General features: G+C 36.8%; 1 protein-coding gene across 2 annotated transcripts in view; it reads right to left on the bottom strand.

Annotated features, from left to right (window-relative positions):
* Positions 1-6,993: 6,993 nt before the first annotated feature.
* The window catches only part of vcp (valosin containing protein), a 41,012-nt gene continuing 27,108 nt past the window's right edge, over positions 6,994-20,897 (bottom strand). For both annotated transcript variants that reach the window (XM_059989471.1, XM_059989472.1), the window contains exons 9-17: positions 18,866-19,001; positions 18,658-18,770; positions 16,796-16,960; positions 16,588-16,710; positions 13,522-13,734; positions 11,252-11,564; positions 8,487-8,638; positions 8,214-8,368; positions 6,994-7,899 (exon numbers count right to left, since the gene is read on the bottom strand). In XM_059989471.1, the coding sequence (XP_059845454.1) occupies positions 7,794-7,899; positions 8,214-8,368; positions 8,487-8,638; positions 11,252-11,564; positions 13,522-13,734; positions 16,588-16,710; positions 16,796-16,960; positions 18,658-18,770; positions 18,866-19,001 (1,476 nt within the window). In that variant the 3' untranslated portion in view covers positions 6,994-7,793. The remainder of the gene's footprint in view (positions 7,900-8,213; positions 8,369-8,486; positions 8,639-11,251; positions 11,565-13,521; positions 13,735-16,587; positions 16,711-16,795; positions 16,961-18,657; positions 18,771-18,865; positions 19,002-20,897) is intronic.

Here is a 20,897-nt window from a genome sequence, read left to right as displayed (position 1 = left end):
GAAGCTATCATCACTAGACCAGGCAACTGGATGCACAATTTTAGTGTATCAAATTCATGCTACATTTCATTCAGTGCTAAATTAGGTTTTGCCAAAAGCACATCATATCCTAGTTATCCTAAAATTGTTGTGGTTTATGCTTTTTCTGAATTAACTCCTTGTGTTTCTCAATTTTACACAAGGCAAATGCTCTTTTTCAGGTCCAGCCTACTGGAAAGCAGGTGATCACAGCTAAAGTGATCTTGCCACAGTCACAGAGATGGTATGCTAGTAATAGTAGGCCCCTTGAGTAATAGAGCAAGCCAATCAGAGCACATAAACTGATAACACAAACTAGAAAACCACATGCATTATGATGAAAAACAAAGGGAAACAGGAATTTTGAGAAAATTATTTTTGGTGCAGTAAAGCTTAAGGCCAAAATGAGTACCTTACAGAATTGGCTAAAGAATGTGTGCAGTGTTAGCACTGTTTCCACTTAAAAAGATGGAATTTAAAATCACTTGGAGAAAAGGGTTTCGACAACTGTGTAAATCTGTACCTCTACTCTCAGAGTAAGCTACCTTCCCAGAGTTATATTACATTCATTACCTGCTGGATAATCAAAACTAAAGTTAGTTATTAATTTATACTTTAAAAACATTTATGATGAGCCAACAGAATGCTCATGCAGTTTCCCGTCAGTATTAGAGCTACCTTGTGAAGGAGTTAATAAAATATCAAATAAAGCAGGATCTGAGCATTATGCTCTACTCAAGATTGTTTTGAAATGGGCATTATTCGAAGCTGAGCTGCAAGCTGAAATTGGTTTAAATTCCAGCAACACCTGCACATAGAAAACAACAAACACACTAATATGGGAAATAGTTATTTTTGCACTTTGCTGAACATCACCCAGATACAATCACTAATTCAACTTACTCTCATTAATTTAGATTTTAGATTTTACTGAAATAAACAGCAGTACATATTACAATTTCTAGGCTTATGCCCTACTACACTTAAGCTGAAGTTCTAAAAAAAGAATGTAAGCAAAAGCACAAAATGAACAGAGAATACTAGGGGTTGAATTTACATCTATGATCTCATTTAAGAGAAGGCTTGGTGTCTGGGGATAAAGAACAATTCCACAGATGGTCTGTGCACATCCTGCTAGTTTACAGTAACTGAGTAGTCTACAACTGGGCATGAAACAGAAAATATTAATACAATCCACATTTCTTAATTATATTTCTTATTCAAAATGATTCAGATTTGTAATTTTATAGGCAACAAATAAGGAAGCAAACTCGAGAAGCTAAATGGGGAGATAAAAAGTGACTTTTTTTTTAGAATAAAATCCAAATTCAGAGTAGTTCTCATCTAATAAATATTCTGAAAAAGTAGTTGTTACCATGCTAAAGTCACCATGAAATCAATATTTTCTTAAGCTGAACATCCTTAATAACTCAGGGTGCTTCTTCACTACCACCCAAGTTTTGCTGATATGTGTTGTACTCCACCAAATCTTGTTCTTAAAAATAAAATTTTATTAATTTATCCACATTTGGGGGGAGGGGGCTGCAAGAAAGAGTGGCTGCTGAGCAAATAAAAACCTCTAAAATGAAACTTAAAGTAATCAAGCAATGTTAAGTTTCATTATATACTGCACATATAGTCAGGTGTTGTGTCTTCTAGTTCTCGGAACTCCAATGTGCCAAAATTAGATCTGACATAAGAACATAAGAGATAGGAGCAGGAGTAGGCCAATCTGCCTCAAGCCTGCTCCGCCATTCAACAAGATCATGGCTGATCCAACCTTAACTCTAGTTTTCACCGAATCCCACAAGGCAACAGTGCCAACCAACAGGATGCCATGCCGCCCATTTTATTTTATTTTATTATTCATCCTGATAAACCACATTGGACATTGCCATTTCACACTTTTGGAAAAAAATTATTCATGCACAGTAATAAAGCCTTTGGAAATACCATATCCGTTCCTGCTCACAGTGAGATACAAAGCAATAATCTTCACAGCAGTTTATGTTCACTGAATTTTGGGTACAATTTCTGCCTTCAAAAAGCATATCAACACCTGGAAAAATAAAAATCAATGCGATGCACAGAACCATAGCACCCTGAACATTCTCTTTCTCAACCACCAGCAAAAGCCATGGTTGGAAATTAAGGGATATAATAAGCATGTCTACAGCCTTTTCACAGCACCTCCCAAAACTTTGCCATCTATGACAAGGGTGGTAGATACATGGGCACATCATCCCATGCAAATTATGTAGATCACATGCTTCCCGAAAAAAGATATGTCACTGTCAGAATAAGAGCTAGTTACTGCTTATCTTTCATCTTAGATTACATGAAGATGTTGTTTCCCACCTGCCACACCACCAACAGTTCCCCTAGGTCAGCTGCAGGGTCAACATCTGGGCCACCCCTCAATAACGTTTTGCTCCATTAGACCTGGTATATCTCCTGGTGGTTGTGCAGTGGCAGAGATATCTCCCTGTAGCTTCCAATGGGGTTAGTCAGTCCCCTAGTTTCTGCCCTTCCTCCTCGGCCACAGCCAAAAGCTGCTCATTTCTGCCTCATCAGCCAACCTTCCAAGCTTCGCTCCGGTCACTGCCCTATCACGAAGTAACCTTGTCGTTAATGCGCCAACAAAGCTCCAGTATCCAGCCTCCGTGGGTAGGTGACAGTCCTCCAGCCAGCTTTTTTATGCTCAGCTGCCAGGTACAAGTGCTTCAGCTTCTTCTGCTATTGGGCCACATCCTCTCCCTTCTCCCATTGGATGGTTAACTCAAAAAGACTATAAGTCATAGAAGCAGAATGAGACTATTTGGCCCATTAAATCTGCACTGCCATTTCATCATGGCTGATCCAATTTTCCTCTCAGCCCCAATCTCCTGCCTTCTCCCCATATCCCTTCATGCCCTGACCAATCAAGTATCTATCAGCTTTTGGCTTAAATATACATAGAGCCTTAGACTTCACAGCTGCCTGTGGCAAAGAATTTCACAGATTCATCACTCTCTGGCTAAAGAAATAACTCATCTCCATTCTAAAACAACACCCCTCTATTCTGAAGCTGTGTCCTCTAGACTTAGACTTTCCCACCATAGGAAACATCCTCTCCACATCCACTTTATCAAGGTCTTTCAACTTTTGATGGGTTTCAATGAGATCACCCCTTTTTCTTCTGAATTCTAGTGAATACAGGCTCAGAGCTATCAAATGCTCTTCATATGACAAGCCATTCAATCCTGGAATCATTTTCCTGAACCTCCTTTGAACCCTCTCCAGTTTCAGCACATCCTTCCTAAGATAAAGGGCCCAAAATTGCTCCAAGTGAAGCCTCACCAGTGCTTTATAAAGACTTAACATTACATCCTTGCTTTAATATTCTAGTCCTCTTGAAATGAATGCTAACATCACATTTGCCTTCCTCACAACCGATTGAATCTAAACTTGAGGGAATCTTGCACAAGGACTCCGAAGTCCCTTTCTATTTTCTCCCCATTTAGAAGAATCAATCCTTTCATTTCTTCTAGCAAAGTGGATGACTACATACTTCCTGACACTGTATTCCATCTGCTACTTCATTGTCCATTCTCCTAATCCAAGACCTTCTGTAGCCTATTTCCTCACAAATCTCTGGCCCTCCACCTATCTTCACATCTGTAAACTTTGCAGCAAAGCCATTAATTCCATAATCCAAATAATTGGCATAACATAAAAAGACTCTCTCCCAAAACAGTCCCCAGTAGCCAGTCAGAAAAGGCTGCCTTTATTCCTACCCTTTGCCTCCTGCCAATCAACCACTGATTTATCCTTGCTAAAATATTCCCTGTAATACCATGGCTTGTAGCTTGTTAAGCAGCTTCATGCATGACACCTTGTCAAAGGCCTTCTGAAAATCCAAGTACACATCAACAAATTCTCCTTTGTCTATCCTGCTTTTTACTTCTTCAAAAGAATTCCAACAGATTTGTCAGGCAAGATTTTCCCTTGAGGAAACCATGCTGACTACAGACTATTTTATCAAGTGTCTCCAAGTACCCTGAGACCTCATTTTCGATAATGTACTCCAACATCTTCCCAGCCACTGAAGTCAGACTAACTCGCTACAATTTTCTTCCTTCTACCTCTTTCCCTTCATGTAGAGTGGAGAGACATTTACAATGTTCCAATCTTCCAGAACCATTCCAGAAGCTAGTGATTCTTGAAAGATCACTAATGCCTCCAAGATTTCTTCGGCCACCTTTTTTAGAATTATGGAGTATACACCTGATCCAAGTGACTTATCCACCTTCAGACCTTTCAGTTTCCCAAGAACCTTCTCTCTAGATATGTTAACTTCACACACTTCATGCCCCTGACACCTGGAATTTCCACCATACAGCTAGCATCTTCCACAGTGAGGACTGATGCAAAATATTTATTCAGTTCACCTGCCACTTCCTCACCCCTCATTACTACAATCAGGGACACTAGTTTCCATTCTTCAATATACTCAACTTTGCCTCTATGGCTCTTGGGTCAGTCAGACTAAAGTAATATTAAAGTTTCCCTTGATTCAAAACACTTATGTTGAGGGAGATATTATTCCTGTATTTAAACTGTTAAGTACCTTTAAATGTTAATGTTTTTCTCCTCATACTATTCACCCATCCCAGGAATCTTTCGTTGGGGAAGATCAGACTTGTACACAATATTCCAGGCACAGCATCACTAGACCAGACACTAGTACATTACATAATTATATAATTGCAGTAAGAACTAAGAATGCATATGATACCCACTTCCTACAAATGAACCTGAAACATTTTTAAATCAGTAAATAGTTGGACAGAATGCTTTATTCTCAAGCACTTAACCTACCGACATGCAGAAAAGTTTCAAAATATGTATCTCAACATGCAAGAAAATTGCACAGCATACTAAAAAAGCCTACTCGTATGCATTAACTAGTGCTAATACTCAAGATAAGGGGAAATTGTTATATTTAAAACCAATTTAAAAAATAGCTGAAATAAGGCTGGAATTACTACAGTTCTTTGTCCAATAATTGAGTCTTCTTAATTAGTCCCATGTTCTCAGTCATCAAGAAATATAATCTAACAAAAAAGGGAAAAACTTTAGATCAAGTGTTTGATACAATATCCCAGAACTGTTAAACCCCAAATCAATAAATTTAGAAAAACAATTGTTAGAAAATTTGAGTTAAATGGTTAATTCTGTATTATGCTAACTATACAATGCAATTATGCACAAGTCATACTCGTTACCATAACATTATGCTGTCTTTTTTGACCCATATTCATAAATACATGTTTAAATTGACAATTTATTTTAACTTCAGCTCATCTGGTCATTGCACTTCTTGTTTGAAGCACATTACAAACACCAGTCACAACATTTCGAAAGCACATCATTGGCTACAGAGTATTTTTGGTAGAGACTGAAAGAAATGGCATATGCACAAGCCTCTTTCTTTTGCAGAACTCAAGTTTCTCTATTTTTATTAGTGGTATTTAAAATGTTCATAACAAACCAAATTTCAAACTAAAAACTTTGATAATTTGTACTTGCTCTGAAAACTATATTAAACCATTTTATGAATTCAACAAGTCTTAAAATTACACATTAAATACAAATTTTCATATGCTAAAATATTAAAATTAAAAATATAATTATTTAAGTTAGAACTTCCTAAAGCTATTTTTTAGAAAACAAAACATTAAGACAATACTTAACACAACAGTATCAAAATGTTAATCTGATGATATGGTTGACACCAACTAATCTGGAACCTATGATCCATGCTTTTTACTTGAGAAGCTGACTCACTGCTACCTGATTAAGTTCTCGTATTTCTAATGCCCTCTTGATAATTTCAGTACAGAGATGAATAAAAGGCAACCATTGCCCAAATCATATTTGCAGTATGATGGCTAATATTCCAGATGCTCTTCATTTTTGCAAAGTCTTGCCAGCTTAAAAAAAAATCAACTTCATTGGAAGCAAAACTGCATAATTGAAACAGAATCTGAATTCAGATTTCTTGTGGAGTTGTGGGGGAGGGGAAGGAGTTAAATTTCAGTATTTAGCTACTTTTCTCTCCTCTTAAAATTGAGATTCCCCAGCAATTGAATGAAATATGCCTGTGACTAGTAGTTGTAGTTTACAGATGGAAAGGAAGATTTATATACAGTAGATTCAGGTCAATTGGGTCACTTCAAGACCAGTTCATTTTGGCCCAATTAAGCAGCTGCCCCAATTAGCTGAAGCTTCATGGAAACAGCTTATAAAGATACAAACTACTTAATTAAGTAGCAAATTATGTATCTAAATGAAATACAGAATGAATCAGAACACTGCCAATACTACTACAGTAGTTTAACTGTATTATACCCTAATTGTTAACAAAGGAATTTATCCAGTATACATTGCTGTGTTCTTTAATTGACAGTATGTGAATAAAATCATCGCAGTTACCAAGTGCAGATAATGGACTCCCTTCATACAATGTTTTCGGCAATTGCGTCTTCAAAATCTTCATGTTCATTGAAACGTTCAAGATAGTTGCTGATACATTCAAATTCTTCGTAGTTCCTAATTTGAAGTAGTGAAATAGTTTCATTTTCACTCCTGGACGTTTCTGACACCTTCAAGCCGGAATGCTTGAAACTGCGGTGAGCTAAACATTCCTAAATTGTCTTTCTGCTTATTTTTCCCATCAATAACAAAAATTGCTTTTTGATCAGAAACTCATGCAACTGATACTTCTTTAAAACTGTTCACTTGAAGCATAGTGTAGTGTCGAACAGCCACACAAGTGCACGTGACTGACATTAGTTAGAGAATATTTGGCAACAATCTCCAATCCCAAATAAACAAAAGAAATTCTGGCTATTTTCTCAATTAATTTTTGTTCTTTTCCCAAATAAGTAACCAGCCCGACTAACTGTTGGTCGAATTAACCGGAATCCAATGTATTGAAAATTAATCAAATTTATTGCATTATTAGAAGTTAATGCTGACTCAACTTTACAAACCTTTTGACACTAATGTCCATTGTACTATTCTCCAAAATGGTTCATGTAGTGTGCTTACTTTTCTTTCACATCTTAAAAACTGTCAAAATTTAAATAAATTAAGTTAGCATGACTAGGATTATTGACATTTAGAATGTCAAACATGCAATGAATTTTAGATTTTGAAAATCAGAATTGATTTTTAATGATTGCGCTGACAATTCGTCAAATGTCAACATAATATAACACAAAATTTTACTTGCAACGGGTAAGCTATACAACTGTCTTTTGTGATTACACAGCTTAACCTATAACTGCAGGTTTACATTCAGGCAAAACACAGTACTTTATTGGAGGTGCAACAATTGAGATTTTATTATCGGTTCATATTAAGTTCCATAACATTTCAAGTCTTATTTTCAAATGCATACATTTATCATGTTACCTACTGAAATAAAAAAATGAAGTTCCATAAGCATTTTGTATTTTTTCAGGATAGTTATACCCACTGCAAAAGCTGCTGAATCTGCCTTACCAATTAAAACAGAGGTTTCCCAGAAGGTAGTCATGGACTACTCTGCAGTGATTTAACAGTTAACTTCACATCCAACATCAAGAATAGGTTCATTAGAGGCCCCTGAACCAGATATGACAAGCTGCACACACTTCTTTGAATGGACTGAAGGGGGAAAAAAGTAACAGTCCAAGAAATGGAAATTGTACAACTTGGCCTGATCAAATTTGGTCCACAGTGTATGTTTAACCATACAGATCATCATCATTGTCTTCACTAAACATGTTTCCGCCACTTCCACCTCCAGTTCCTTGACTTGGTCCTGCTCCAGGTTGGCTACTAGATGGGAATCTGCAAGTAGATAATATTAAGACTATGACATAAAACAAATCTCCAAATAAATCCTCCTTGAAATCACAGATCCTTAACAAATATGATGCCTATTAGTAATGATCATTAAACATCTAAATTAAAAACTTTGATCAAGAAATGTAATTGGTCTGTAGACATTGAATATAAAGGAATTTTGTATCCAAAACAGAATTAGAAATAAGTACTACTTTAGCTCAATAAGTACTAGCATGATTATCATTTTCTAAATGAAACAGAATGTGAACATGCTAAAAATCTAGAAAGTTATAATTAATAAAGTTGAGATAACTTGCCTGAAGCTGCCAAATCCACGGCTCTGCTGCAGTGTTTGCGCGAACATTTCATATTTTCGAATGTCATTGTCACTGACAGATCGACGTGCATAACGCATTGCTTCCTCGAAATGATCTTTGCGTATTTCAGGAACTGGATCATCTTCTTCAACCTCCTGCATTTAGAACCATTTTAAACAGTGGTGAACATTTTTAGCAACTGGTAAAAATACCTACTTTACAAGTTAAAAAAAATCCAATTACTCTAATTAGCAGCTTAAATTATGAACTTACCATTGCTGAAGGGTTACCCTGTCTTTCACGTTCACGTCTGATCTCACTTTCTATAGATTCTCGGATTGCAAGCTTACAAGCTCGTTGACAGATCTCAGTCAAGTCAGCTCCTGAAAATCCATTGGTGGTCTTTGCTAAATACTCCAAGTCTACTTCCTACAAAATAATGACAACTATAGAGAATTACAGCTTGAACAAAATTGTGATAGAAGTGCAAACACACAATTGCCTTAAAAATTTCAGGCATTAGGCTATGAAAGGAAAGAACTTCATACATCAAGCATTTTTGGATGTACATGTTGAATATATACAAATCACCCATTAACAATCCAGCAGCATTAAAAACACTCAATGAAAAATAGAGGAAAAATTAAGGAACAGTGACTATGATGGTTGGAAATGTTAAGTATCTCCAACACAGAACATTGTTCCTTAGTGCAGTGCTTTACATCAAACCATTTTACCTCAGTGATTTCCCCTCCATCTGGTCAGAAACAAGGATATCTGTTGATGGTTGTATTGCATTCAATTCATAATTCAAAAAACAAAGCACTCCACATCTACATGCAGCAAGACCTGGCATGCAACATTCATGCCAGACTAGAGACAATAACCACCTCCAATAAAATAGAAAGTAACCATCGAACCCTAAAATTCAATGGCATTACAATTTCAAAGTCCTCTGCCATCAACATCCAATTAAGTAAACCTATCATATTAATACTTAGTATTATGGTGAAAGAAAAGGTCAGAAGTTGTTAACTCTGCATTAAGTCACCCACCTAACTTGCCCCAAACAGCAAAAGGGCAATGATGAGCATCCAAACAAAACTTGCGGGGTTATGAAGAAACAAGGAGAATGAAAAATGGGACTGATGAGGTTGTTCTGCTGGGAGCAGACATAGGACCAATACGCCAAATGGCCTCCTAGTGTGTTGCAATCAGTAAATCGTTCCACATTCAAAGTGCGTGTCGGAATATTGGTAAAATGCCTGAATCTATCTAGCTCTAATAATGCTCAAACATAGTACTGTGCAAGCCAAACCTTGACTGGCACCCATTCATCATCCAAACAGTAACTGGTTACCAGTGAGTGCAGTGACACAACTAGTAGAGCTGCTGTCTCACCGTTCCAGTGATCGAGGTTTGGTCTTTTGCTGCCTATGGAGAGTTTATATGTTCTACACGTAACTTTGCTGCAAATGCTTCAGATTCCTCCTAATACCCAAGGACATACAATCTAGTAGGTTAACCTGCCACAGTAAACTGTTCTTACTGAGAAGGTAAATTGTAGAATCTGAAGTAGTGTGGAGAGGGAGTTGATAGAAATGTGGAGGATTAGTAGGTGGTTGATGGCCAGCATCTGTAAGTACATCATGCAGGCCCATATCTGTGCTCGACAGGTTATCTCCAAATTATGGCCAGTAGGTTAACAAAAATTCACAAAATATTACCCAAAAGAGAGATGGGGAATGAACGTAACCCCCACAAAATATCAGTGAGGAGAGACAAAGTAAATAATTTTATGATCTACCCTCACTTCTTGATGCAAGCACAGATGACGTGGCTTTGCATTACATAAAATCATTATTTTCTTGGGAGCACAACCCTGACTTCTTGTATCTCATGACTATGACACCACTGTATAAAGGCAAGAGTTTCATGAGAATCAAAGGATATTTTGACAATACCTCCCAAACCCATAAACATTACAACCCGAAAAGTTGGATACATCAGTCAAACCATCAACTACACCTTTTCCATTGAAGACACCTAAAATTATCTGCATCTCTGACCTAAAATTACCAGCAATTCTTCATTGTCAATGTCTAAATCTAGAACAAAAAATACACTTTCACAGGAAATACTCATCACCACCTTTTTTAAAAATTAGAAACAGACAATTCACACATTTTGTAAATGAATAGAAAAATAATTATTGGCAGATAAATTCCATTTTCAAAATAAGTAGGAATATTAACATTGCAAAATACATTAAAATAAAGAAATAATTTTTCTAGAAAACACTGGGTATTGGAAATCAAAGAACATTACAGCTTAGTAATAAGTAGACTATGTGGACCTCAGAAGAAAGAATCTAAATAATCAACATTCGACTTGTATTGAAGAAAATTATTTTAAGACAGTCAAAAAAATAAAAAATTATAATACTGTTTAAACATTTTCCTGACAAGAGCAAAGAAAAAATGGAAATTGCAACCAGAAACAGAATGAAGTGTAGATGCATTTAAGAAGAGGCTTAAACAGCACACAAGGGAAATGGAAATATGAATTTAAATTGGTATTTAGATGCTCAGGAGAGTATAAAGTTGATGTGGTGGAACGGAATAAAACATACTGCAATGTAACAGGCAATTTATACAATTCCAGGTTAAAACTAAAATGGAATTGTATAAATTTGTATAATCTGTGAAACACAAGTCAGGTTATTACAAAGAAATGACACCAAGAGAATGCTAGTAGTGTCCGGATTCTACATTTCCATTACTTTCCCTGTTGAAATATCTTCAGTGATTTATCAACCAGAAGGTTTCATATACAAAGCATCACTACTCCAACCCTGAACTCACTGTACCAAAAATTTTCCTGTTTTTTTCTATTTTCCTGTTTTAATGAAGGATCTTCAACCAAAACAAAAAGTGCAAAATCTATTGCACTTACAAGATTTTTTTAATTACAGTGCAATGTGATCCTAAGTACTTGTTGAATAATATTTCATTTCAAATGTTAGAACTTTATCATACTTGCCTTAGCAATAGGAGACTTCCTCAAGTTAGCTTTTAGAATAGCCCCACGAGATTTTTCATCAGGCAATGGGATGTAAATCAGTTGATCAAGGCGCCCAGGGCGCAAAATTGCCGGATCAATAATATCAGGGCGGTTGGTAGCACCAATGATAAAGACATTCTTCTTGGTAGACATACCATCCATTTCTGTCAGGATCTGATTGATGACACGATCAGCAGCACCACCACCATCACCTATATTCCCGCCTCGAGCCTTAGCAATGGAATCAAGTTCATCAAAGAATAACACACAAGGGGCAGCCTGACGTGCCTAAAAATAGATACAGAATATGATAAACACCTGCTCATTTAGACTTGGCAGATTTGGGGGCTAAAGTGATTGTTAGAAAGAAGCACTAAAGTTCAAACAACATTACTTAAAATTAAAGTTCACTGCAGAAGTAAACAAAGAATGCATTTTCCAAGTAAAACATTTATCCCCTCAGTCCCTACAAGTTATGATATTTTATCTATTTCAAAATTCAGGAAAGAAAAATCAGTGAACAAGGACATTTCATGAAACACATCCTGTAATTAATTTAAATATCCTCACTGATTTTTGGGTCCCAGGGTCAGAACATATATTCACAGGCTCCTTTTCATAAAAGTAAATTTTTATTTTCAGGGCCAAATATTCTGAAAATTCTGAGACCAACTAATCTTTGGGAAACACCTGACAGGTGCAGAAGAAATGCCGATCACTTGAAGCGGAAATCATGGAAACTCATTATTTTAAGTCAAAATAGCTACAAGACCAAAGTTAGATTCAACCAAATCCCACATAGTGCACCAAAGCTTGGCTTTTCTAGCACCATCTTATCGCCATATTTTGGCGGTGCAAAATTCCAAGAACTCCCGCAGGAAATTCTACATCAAAACTGAATTTAATGTATTTTCCTTTATACGACTTCACTCACTAGAATGGATTTTCTATAGGAACCAATTCTAGAAACTTCCTCCTGTCCCCCCTCCACCCCCCCCCCCTTAGCCTTACCTTCCACCTGGTTTATAAAACTTGCTGTTCAGCAGAGGACCATCTCTGCACCACTGAGCTCCACAATAAACAATAGTATCCACAGTAGATTTAAGTCATTCCCAGAAGAAAAAAATGTTAGCCATTTGGGAATTCTGTTAATTAGATTTTAAGCTTACGGATGTTGTTCTACTTTTAGGGACACTTAGGGACAAAAGTGTAAACTACTATTTAAAACCAGCAAACCAATGAATCATTGGTACCCAGTAGTAGAACTGAAATAAAATATCCAAGGATAAAGACATATGGCAAGTTTAAATTTATTAACGTAGATGCTTATAATTACATCAGACTTTGTTGATTTCAAATAACATTACTATGTCAACCCAAAAGATCAAAATTTATCCAAAAACCTATTACAGTATATTGTCAATCTTATGACTTTCGGTAAAGACTAGAGGGCTGAAGACCCCATTTCTATGCTGTAGTGTTCAATGACTGTCCATCAGGGCGCCAGTTACACAAATGCACGGGTTACATGAGAATCGCTAAATAAAATTAAATCACACACATACCTTTTGAAGTACCTCACTGACCTATATGTCATTCTTTAACCTTTAAAGAATGCTTTGTACTCTAACACTAACTGTACAAATGTAAAATACAGCAAAAAAATAAATCAAAATTGTCTGTTCTCACCATCACATCAAAATGTTGTCTTCAAAGAAGCTGCTGCTAATCAACCTACAACTGGAAATCCACTAATGACATATTTTCAAACCTATTTTGCAATGTACTTGAAATAAAATTCAACATTTGACCTAATTTTCAGAAAACCCATATAATCTTCTGTAAGCTACACAAACGTTAACACATAGTCTTGCCTAAGCTATCACAAACTTAGTGCATACTAAATGTCAAAAGAGCAGTACAATTCATTCATTGTGTTTCAGATACTCAAAAACACCATTTTATCTAATACAAAAGAAATTTACTAAGTGGTCTTTTTGAAAAATTTCATGTATTTGCTTAATATTCTTGTTAATTTTTGCTGGTTGCATGAGAATTCTGGATGCACAAACAGAGGTGAATAGTTTTCTCTGCTTTTGTCAACAAGTGTCTGTCAACTGCTTAGTTGACAGTTTAATCAAAAATCATCTCGCACAAAGCCGAAATACCGAGAAACAATAATGATACTAAAAATTTTAAACAAAATTTTCATGGAATTTTTTCTAGTTGCACTTCCATTACATACCTTATCAAATATTTCTCGGACATTAGCTTCTGATTCGCCAAACCACATGGTAAGCAGTTCTGGTCCCTTGATCGAGATAAAGTTGGCCTGGCATTCATTAGCAATGGCTTTTGCCAGCAAGGTTTTACCACAACCAGGTGGGCCATAGAATAGTACACCTTTTGAAGGGGTCATGCCAAACTTCAGGAACTTGTCAGGATGCTCAACAGGATACTGTTAAATACAAATCAAACTCATACACTTAAACACAAAAATCATTAACCTGGGCAAAACATAGTAACAATGGTGCTGTACACAATTCAACAAGCAAGTGCAATTAAATCTCCAGTTAATTCACATGTACAATACAGGGCACTGACATTAATCAGGGGAAAGCTGTTGTTTTCTATTTGGATGGTTTGCGTCAACAAAGCAAAGTACAGAATACCTGGACAATAAATTGGTCACTAATCAAATGACGATTGCAAATTTAGGAGAAGGGAAATACAGTGGCAAATTTCACAACAGGAAAAATTTTAGAAGAACAATGTACAAGGTGTAAAGCAAAATGATGACTTGGGTTGATAAACATTAGGTAATTAAAATCGCAGGAGAATGCAGAAATAAATTTGATCAAAAAGCCACCATAATAGGATAGGCTTGCAGTGACCAAGGCTGTGCACAAAATGTTCTAGAAAGCTTAATTTTTAAAAATCTAAAAAAAAGTATCTTAAAATAAAAAGACAGAAATCGCTATTGCCGTTAGGTCGCATCTGGAATTTTCAGTTGGCAGACAATTTCCCTCCACACCGCTCTATCCCAACACTTGACCACAACATCCCTAGTTTTGTCCAGCTTGCTCCAATCCTTGATGTTATCCAGCCACATTGTGCTTTGCCTTCCTCTTCCTTTCTTTCCCTCCACCTTTCCATATAGCAAGTCCAACAAAATGTTATTTCTCTGCGTAATGTGTCCACAATAAGCAACTTTTAACTTCATAACCTTCTCCAGCAATGTCCGTGGTCTGTCAAATTCGAACAAAACCTTCTCATTTGAAACTTTCTCTACCTAGCATTCAACATTCATCAACAGCAACACATTTTAATTCATTTCATGTCATCCTTCTTCAGGGTCCATGTTTCTGATCCATACCTCAGTACAGACCATACATAATACTCGAAGAAGCGGATTCTACTTTGGATGTCTACCTTCCCATTGCACAGTAGATCTTTTAGCTTCATGAACTGGGTCTTAGCCATACCCATTCTCCTTCTGATCTCAACTTCACATCTCCCATCATCCGTCAGACAACTGCCAAGATATTCAAACTTTTGCACCTGTTCAATGTCTTCTCCATTCACTTGCAACGATACCATCATGAATGAATCTTCAGTGTTTTATTTTACTTACCACCATCGATTTTATTTTGTTAGGGTTGATTTTTAGTCCGTAGTCATGGCTTTTCTCATTCACTTTATTCGGCATAATTTGCAGTTCACATTTGCTGTCAGCTAACAACGCGGTATCATCTGCATACCTGATGTTCTCCACCTTCCGGCCTCCGATTGGAATACCTGTCTCCTGATGTTCACATTCCCAAAAAAATCCATTCTCCGTAGAGGATGAACAAATCTTTCGAGCCAAGAGCTTTGCCTTACGTCTCATTTAATACATGCCCATGGAGATTGCTCATTTTCTACCCTGACCGCCGCTTTCTGTTTCCAATACAAGTTCCTTATTATCTGCACATTCTCCCATCCCAGATCATATTTGTTCAGCACCTCTATTACTTTCTTGTGTCTTAGTTTATCAAAAGCCTTTTCATAGTCAATACAGAATAAGAGATAGTCTTTTGTGCTTCAATGCATCTCTCCATGATGTTTCTCATCACAAATATTCCTTCCCTTGTTCCTGAGCTTTTACGAAAACCAAACTGCGTTTCTCCAATTTCATCGCTGATCGTACCTTTCATTCTGCTGAACACTATTTTCAACAGTAGCTTGATGCAGTGAGACATTATGCTTATCGTCCTGTGTTTGTTACATCTTATCATCTTTGGTTTTTCTGGTAAGGCGATAAATATCGATTTGAGAAAGTCCTCCAGAAGATTTCCTGTCATTTAACTGTTGTTTAATAGCACTAAAAGGTTCATTTTTCCTTTCAGACCAAGTGATAACAGAAATTTCAGTGGAAATCTTATCTTCACCATCCGCTTTCTGACTTTTAGACTCCAAATCGCACTTTCCATCTCTGACATCAATATTTTAGGTTGATTAGTCCTTTGATTTAATTCTAGTAAATCCTCAATCCTGCTATCTTCAAATAATTCCATGATGTACTCAACCTATCTGTCCATGATCTCTTCTTTTTCATAGCATGGATACCACTACCATCTTTGATACACTCAGTTGATACACGGTCCTCTTTCATTTCGTCATATCCTTTACATTTTGGTGAAGGCCTCGAGAATCGTGACTTTGTTCATACTTCTCAATTTCTTCGCACAGTTCATTCATCCAATTTTCTTTCGCTTCCTTACATTCTCTTTGAGTCAAGTGGTTTGGGGCTTTGTATAGTTCATTATCCCAATGTTTTACCTTTCTTCAGTTAACTTTCTCAACTCATTGGTGAAACAAGGGTTATGTATTTTCCTCTTTTTCCGATAACCTGAAGTCTTTTCCACAACTTCTGTCACTGCTGTTTTAAGCTCTTCCCAGATGTTGTCCACTGCCATGTTGCTACCCTCATCATCTAAGACTGAAAATCTATTCTCCTTTTCAACCAAATATTTGATCTTTTATGCTTCATCCGTAATGAGTAAATCAAAGCCTATCTTATTTGATGGTTTGGCCATTCTCATCTTCTTCAAACGCACACTCTTGTCCAATACCACAGGGTTGTGATCTGTATAACAGTCAGCACCAGGGTACATTTTCATCACTATTCAAGCAATGTAGTTGGATTTTTTGAAATTAAAGATAATAGCACTATTTGATTTCAAAGTTATTTCATTTATCAATTTTCAACCAAATTTACAACTCAATTAAGATATTTATCACACAATTTGGAAATCAAAAAAGAGCTTACTTGTACAAGTTCCTGTAGCTCTCTCTTCACATCATCTAATCCACCAATGTCTTCCCACGTTACTTGAGGCACTTCTACCACAGTTTCGCGCAGTGCTGAAGGATTGCTCTGGCTCAAAGCCCACTGCAAACAATGAGAATATTAATTGCAGAACTTAAATTAGCTTAAAATAAAACAAGAGTTTAATGCCTTCATTAAAAAGTCCTACCCTGAAATCATCCATAGTAACAGCAAGTGAATTCATAACTTCAGCATCAATGGTCTCATCTTCCAGATCTATAACATCCATCTTCTTTCTAATAGCCTGAAGAGCAGCTTCCGAACATAAGGCAGCCAAATCAGCTCCAACATGGCCATGAGTTTCATTAGCAACCTAAAAGCAAGAAGTTCCAAGGGAAATAAATTAAAGATTCAAAAGTAGAAATAGATGTGCAGAAAATTATGATCAAGTTTTGAAATAAGTTAGGAAAGATAACTCAATCATTATTTTCACTGTTAATTTGCTGACTGGTATACAAAACTAAAAATACAGACTCTTGAAATGTCCAGTGTTCTGGAGGTACATGATAAAAAAGGCCAAAGTCAGCATGGTTTCCTTACAGGGTAATCTTGTATCTGCTGGAATTTTTTGCTATTTGAGGAAGTAACAGACAAAATAAACAAAGGAGAGCGTGGATGTTGGTTACTTGGATTTTCAGAAGGCTTTTGACAACGTACGGCATATGAGGCTGCTTAATAAGATCAGAGATCATGGTATTTGAGGAAAGATTTTAGCATGGACAGAAGATTGGGTGACTTGCAGGAGGCAATGAATGGGAATAAAGGCAACCTTTTCTGGTTGTCTACCAGTGTTCCATGGGGGTTGGCTTCTTTGCACAGTATATGTCAATGACTTGGGTGACAGAATTGAAGATTTTGTGGCCAGGTTTGTGGATGATACAAAGATAGATGGAGGGGCGGGCAATGTTGAGGAAGCAGAGAGTCTACAGAAAGACTTAAGATTATGAGCAAAGAAGAGGCAGATGGAATATAATGTAGGGAAGTGTATGGTCATACACTTTGGTAGAAGGAGTAAAGGCATAGACTATTCTTTAAAAACAGTGAGAAAAATTCAAAAACCAGGTGGTGCAAAGGGAACTGGGAGTCCTCCTGCAGGATTCCCTAATAGTTAACGTGCAAGTTAGGAAGGCAAATTCAAAGTCAGCATTCATTTTGAGGGGACTAGGATACAAGAACAAGAGTGTAATGCTGAAGCTTTACAAGGCATTCATCAGACAGCACTTGGGAGTCTTGTAAGCAGCTTTGTGGTCCTTATCTAAAACAAAAAGGTGCAGCCATTGGAGAGGGTTTAGAGGAGGATCAAAAGAATTATTCCACAAATAAAAGGGTTAATGTATGAGGAGCATTTGATGGCTCTGGGCCTGTACTCACTAGAATTTAAAAGAATGAGGGGGATCTCAATGAAACCTATCAAATGTTGAAAGGCCTCGATAGAGTGGATGCAGAGAGGATGTTTCCTATGGTGGGAGAGTCTAGGACCAGAGGACACAGACTCAGAATAGAGGGATATCTGTGCAGAACAGCAATCAGGAGGAACTGCTTTAGCCAGAGGGTGGTGAATATGTGGAATTCATGGATGACTACGGAGTACATGACACTGAGTACATTTAAAGTGCAGGTTGATAGGTTCCTGATAAGTCAGGGCATCAAAGGTTATGGAGGGAAGGCAGGAGAATGGGATTGAGAGGGATAGTAGATCAGCCATGATAGCTTACTTCTGCTCCTATCTTTGGGTCTTAGTGTTACAGGAAGAGGCCATCAAAAAGCAGGACAGTATTTGAGGCAAGGTCCTGAATTTGGATGACTGCCACGATGACACTGAATATTACAGCAGGCCAAATGGCCTATTATTACTGTCTCTTGATGTTTTCATGCAAAAGTATTTTTAAAACACTGGAAATGTAACAAAAATGCCATATATATTTCTGCCACTTGTGTGTTTATTATGTTGAATAGGAAAAGGATGCGCGAACTTGAAATCGACAATTAAACAAATTTTAATTTACAGACCTGCTCAAGGTCTACATCATCTGCCAATTTCATGTTCTTTGTGTGAATCTGCAGGATTTCCAATCGACCTGTGGCATCAGGAATACCAATGTCCACCTCTCTATCAAACCGTCCTGCAAGTTAAATTGTTAAGCCAATTACTCTTGTACAATAGTTACAGACATAAAACATGTCTCTAACAAACATGAACAAAGAAGTTTCAACCCACCAAATCTTCTAAGAGCAGGATCAATGCTGTTTGGCCGATTTGTAGCTGCCATAACAATTACATGAGCACGTTGTTTCAAACCATCCATCAAGGTGAGGAGTTGTGACACAATGCGACGTTCCACTTCACCATGAGTCTGCAGATTTTAAAAAAAGGGAAGCAATTGACTTACCAAACATCAATTAATGAAATAATTATGGGATTGCTACTAATGCACAATATGCAATCTATTACAAGGAGAGAAATGGAACAGACAAGACAAAATTATGTATAGTGGCCTTAGATTTAAAATTAATTAACTAAATCAACTGCAGGACTTGGAATATGCCAAAATGCAAGGTAGCATAATTTGGACACAAGGTTAGACAGGTAGAAAGATAACTAGCAAGGAATATAATTAGAAGGGAGAGTAAAGACAGGTGAAAACAAAAATGATTTGGAGCCTCTCAAATATTTGTTGCCCTAAATTTGAATTTTCTTCAATAACATCCATTCCCTCATGTGATATTGAGTAAATTCAGCTTTTAGATGAGGATCTGTATGTTTCGACCAATGAAAGCATGGATGAAAAATGTTCAGATTTGTTTTTTAACATGAAGTAATACCATCGATATGCATTTTTTTTCATCTTTTGAGTCTCATTACCAACTATATCCATTAACTTCAGTTTCCTCTGTTGAACTGCTGCCTCTATCAATCTTGATCTGGAATCTTTACTTTGCTCGATTATCACTGAGCATTTTCCAGTGATCATGCCAGTTTCTAACTTCTGGTCAAATAGAGTCCTCTCTGCTGTTTTGACTCTTCACTTACGATATGTCTGCAACGTCAATGGCTCCAAAAAGGTGAAAAGTGTAAATTTCTTTCCCTCAGAACATTCCTAAACCAGACAGATTTTCACTATTTCTGGGACAAACTTTAAATCCAGCTTAAACAAATTTAAAATCCTTGGATGTCTCTGGATCACAGAACCAAGCCTCTGAATTATAAGGCATACAGCTACTCAAAATGTCTACCAAAAAATCTGCAATACATAAAGTTTGCTCACACTTTATTATTTTTTTTAAGAAAATGCAACTCCCCTCCATGAGCCCCAGTATCGGTTTTCTGTATTAGTTCAATAATAACCACTCAACTGTTACCTATCTATCCCACCTATCACACACACTGACAGAACCGTTTCTCTCATGGCCTTTTCCAGCTTGTCAGCAAAGCAACTGTGCTGCCTCAGTATTATTACATCAAAAATCCATTGCTCCATTTTCCAACTATGCAAACTTTGACTTTTTCCTTCCTCATTAGCTATTGTAAATCTCAGGATGCTAATTCTCAAACAATGAGGAAATACTAGCAATAGCTATAATAAACAATGTTAGCAGTAGATCATTAATGAAGGTCAAATAATCACAGAAACTAGCAGCAGAGGTATGTTCCCACCCCAACATTTACTGTGTACCAGGTCTATTAAATAGCAGTCATGCTTTGCTTCACATAGCCATTTTATTTCCTTAACCTCTGCAAGCTCCTCATCATCAAGTGCCTGTAACTATTTCCCTTCTCACCAATTTCCTCAAATGACATGACACATTCTGCCACATTTACAGGGAGCCACAGTCCCAAGAACCAGAAACCATATGTAACAGAAATTCAGCACAACCGATACTAGTTAATAATTGTTTCTACTGTACAAGGATTAAAATTATATATGCAATTAATACAAAAGTCTTCATATTCACAAAATAATCAAATATATCACATCAACCTTGATATGGTGTAGGTACTCACAGGTAAACCAGGTGTGCAAAATCCATTCCAACAAATCTTGGGGTCTCATTTTGGTCCAGATTGAGGGAATAAATTTTCTCTCGTGACATGTTCATAATGTCATCAAAGTTCAAAAAGTTCACAGTAAATTTGCTATCAAAGTACGTATGTCACCATGTACAACCCTGAAATGCATTTTCTTTGGGCATACTCAATAAATCCATAGAACCAAAACAGGATCAATGTAAGACAACACTAACTTGGGTGT

The sequence above is a fragment of the Hypanus sabinus genome, chromosome 14 (genome assembly GCF_030144855.1).
Source record: "Hypanus sabinus isolate sHypSab1 chromosome 14, sHypSab1.hap1, whole genome shotgun sequence".
NCBI classification, from domain to species: Eukaryota; Metazoa; Chordata; class Chondrichthyes; order Myliobatiformes; family Dasyatidae; genus Hypanus; species Hypanus sabinus.
Note: the sequence above shows the minus strand (reverse complement) of the source record. Positions and strands in the feature narration are given on the sequence as shown.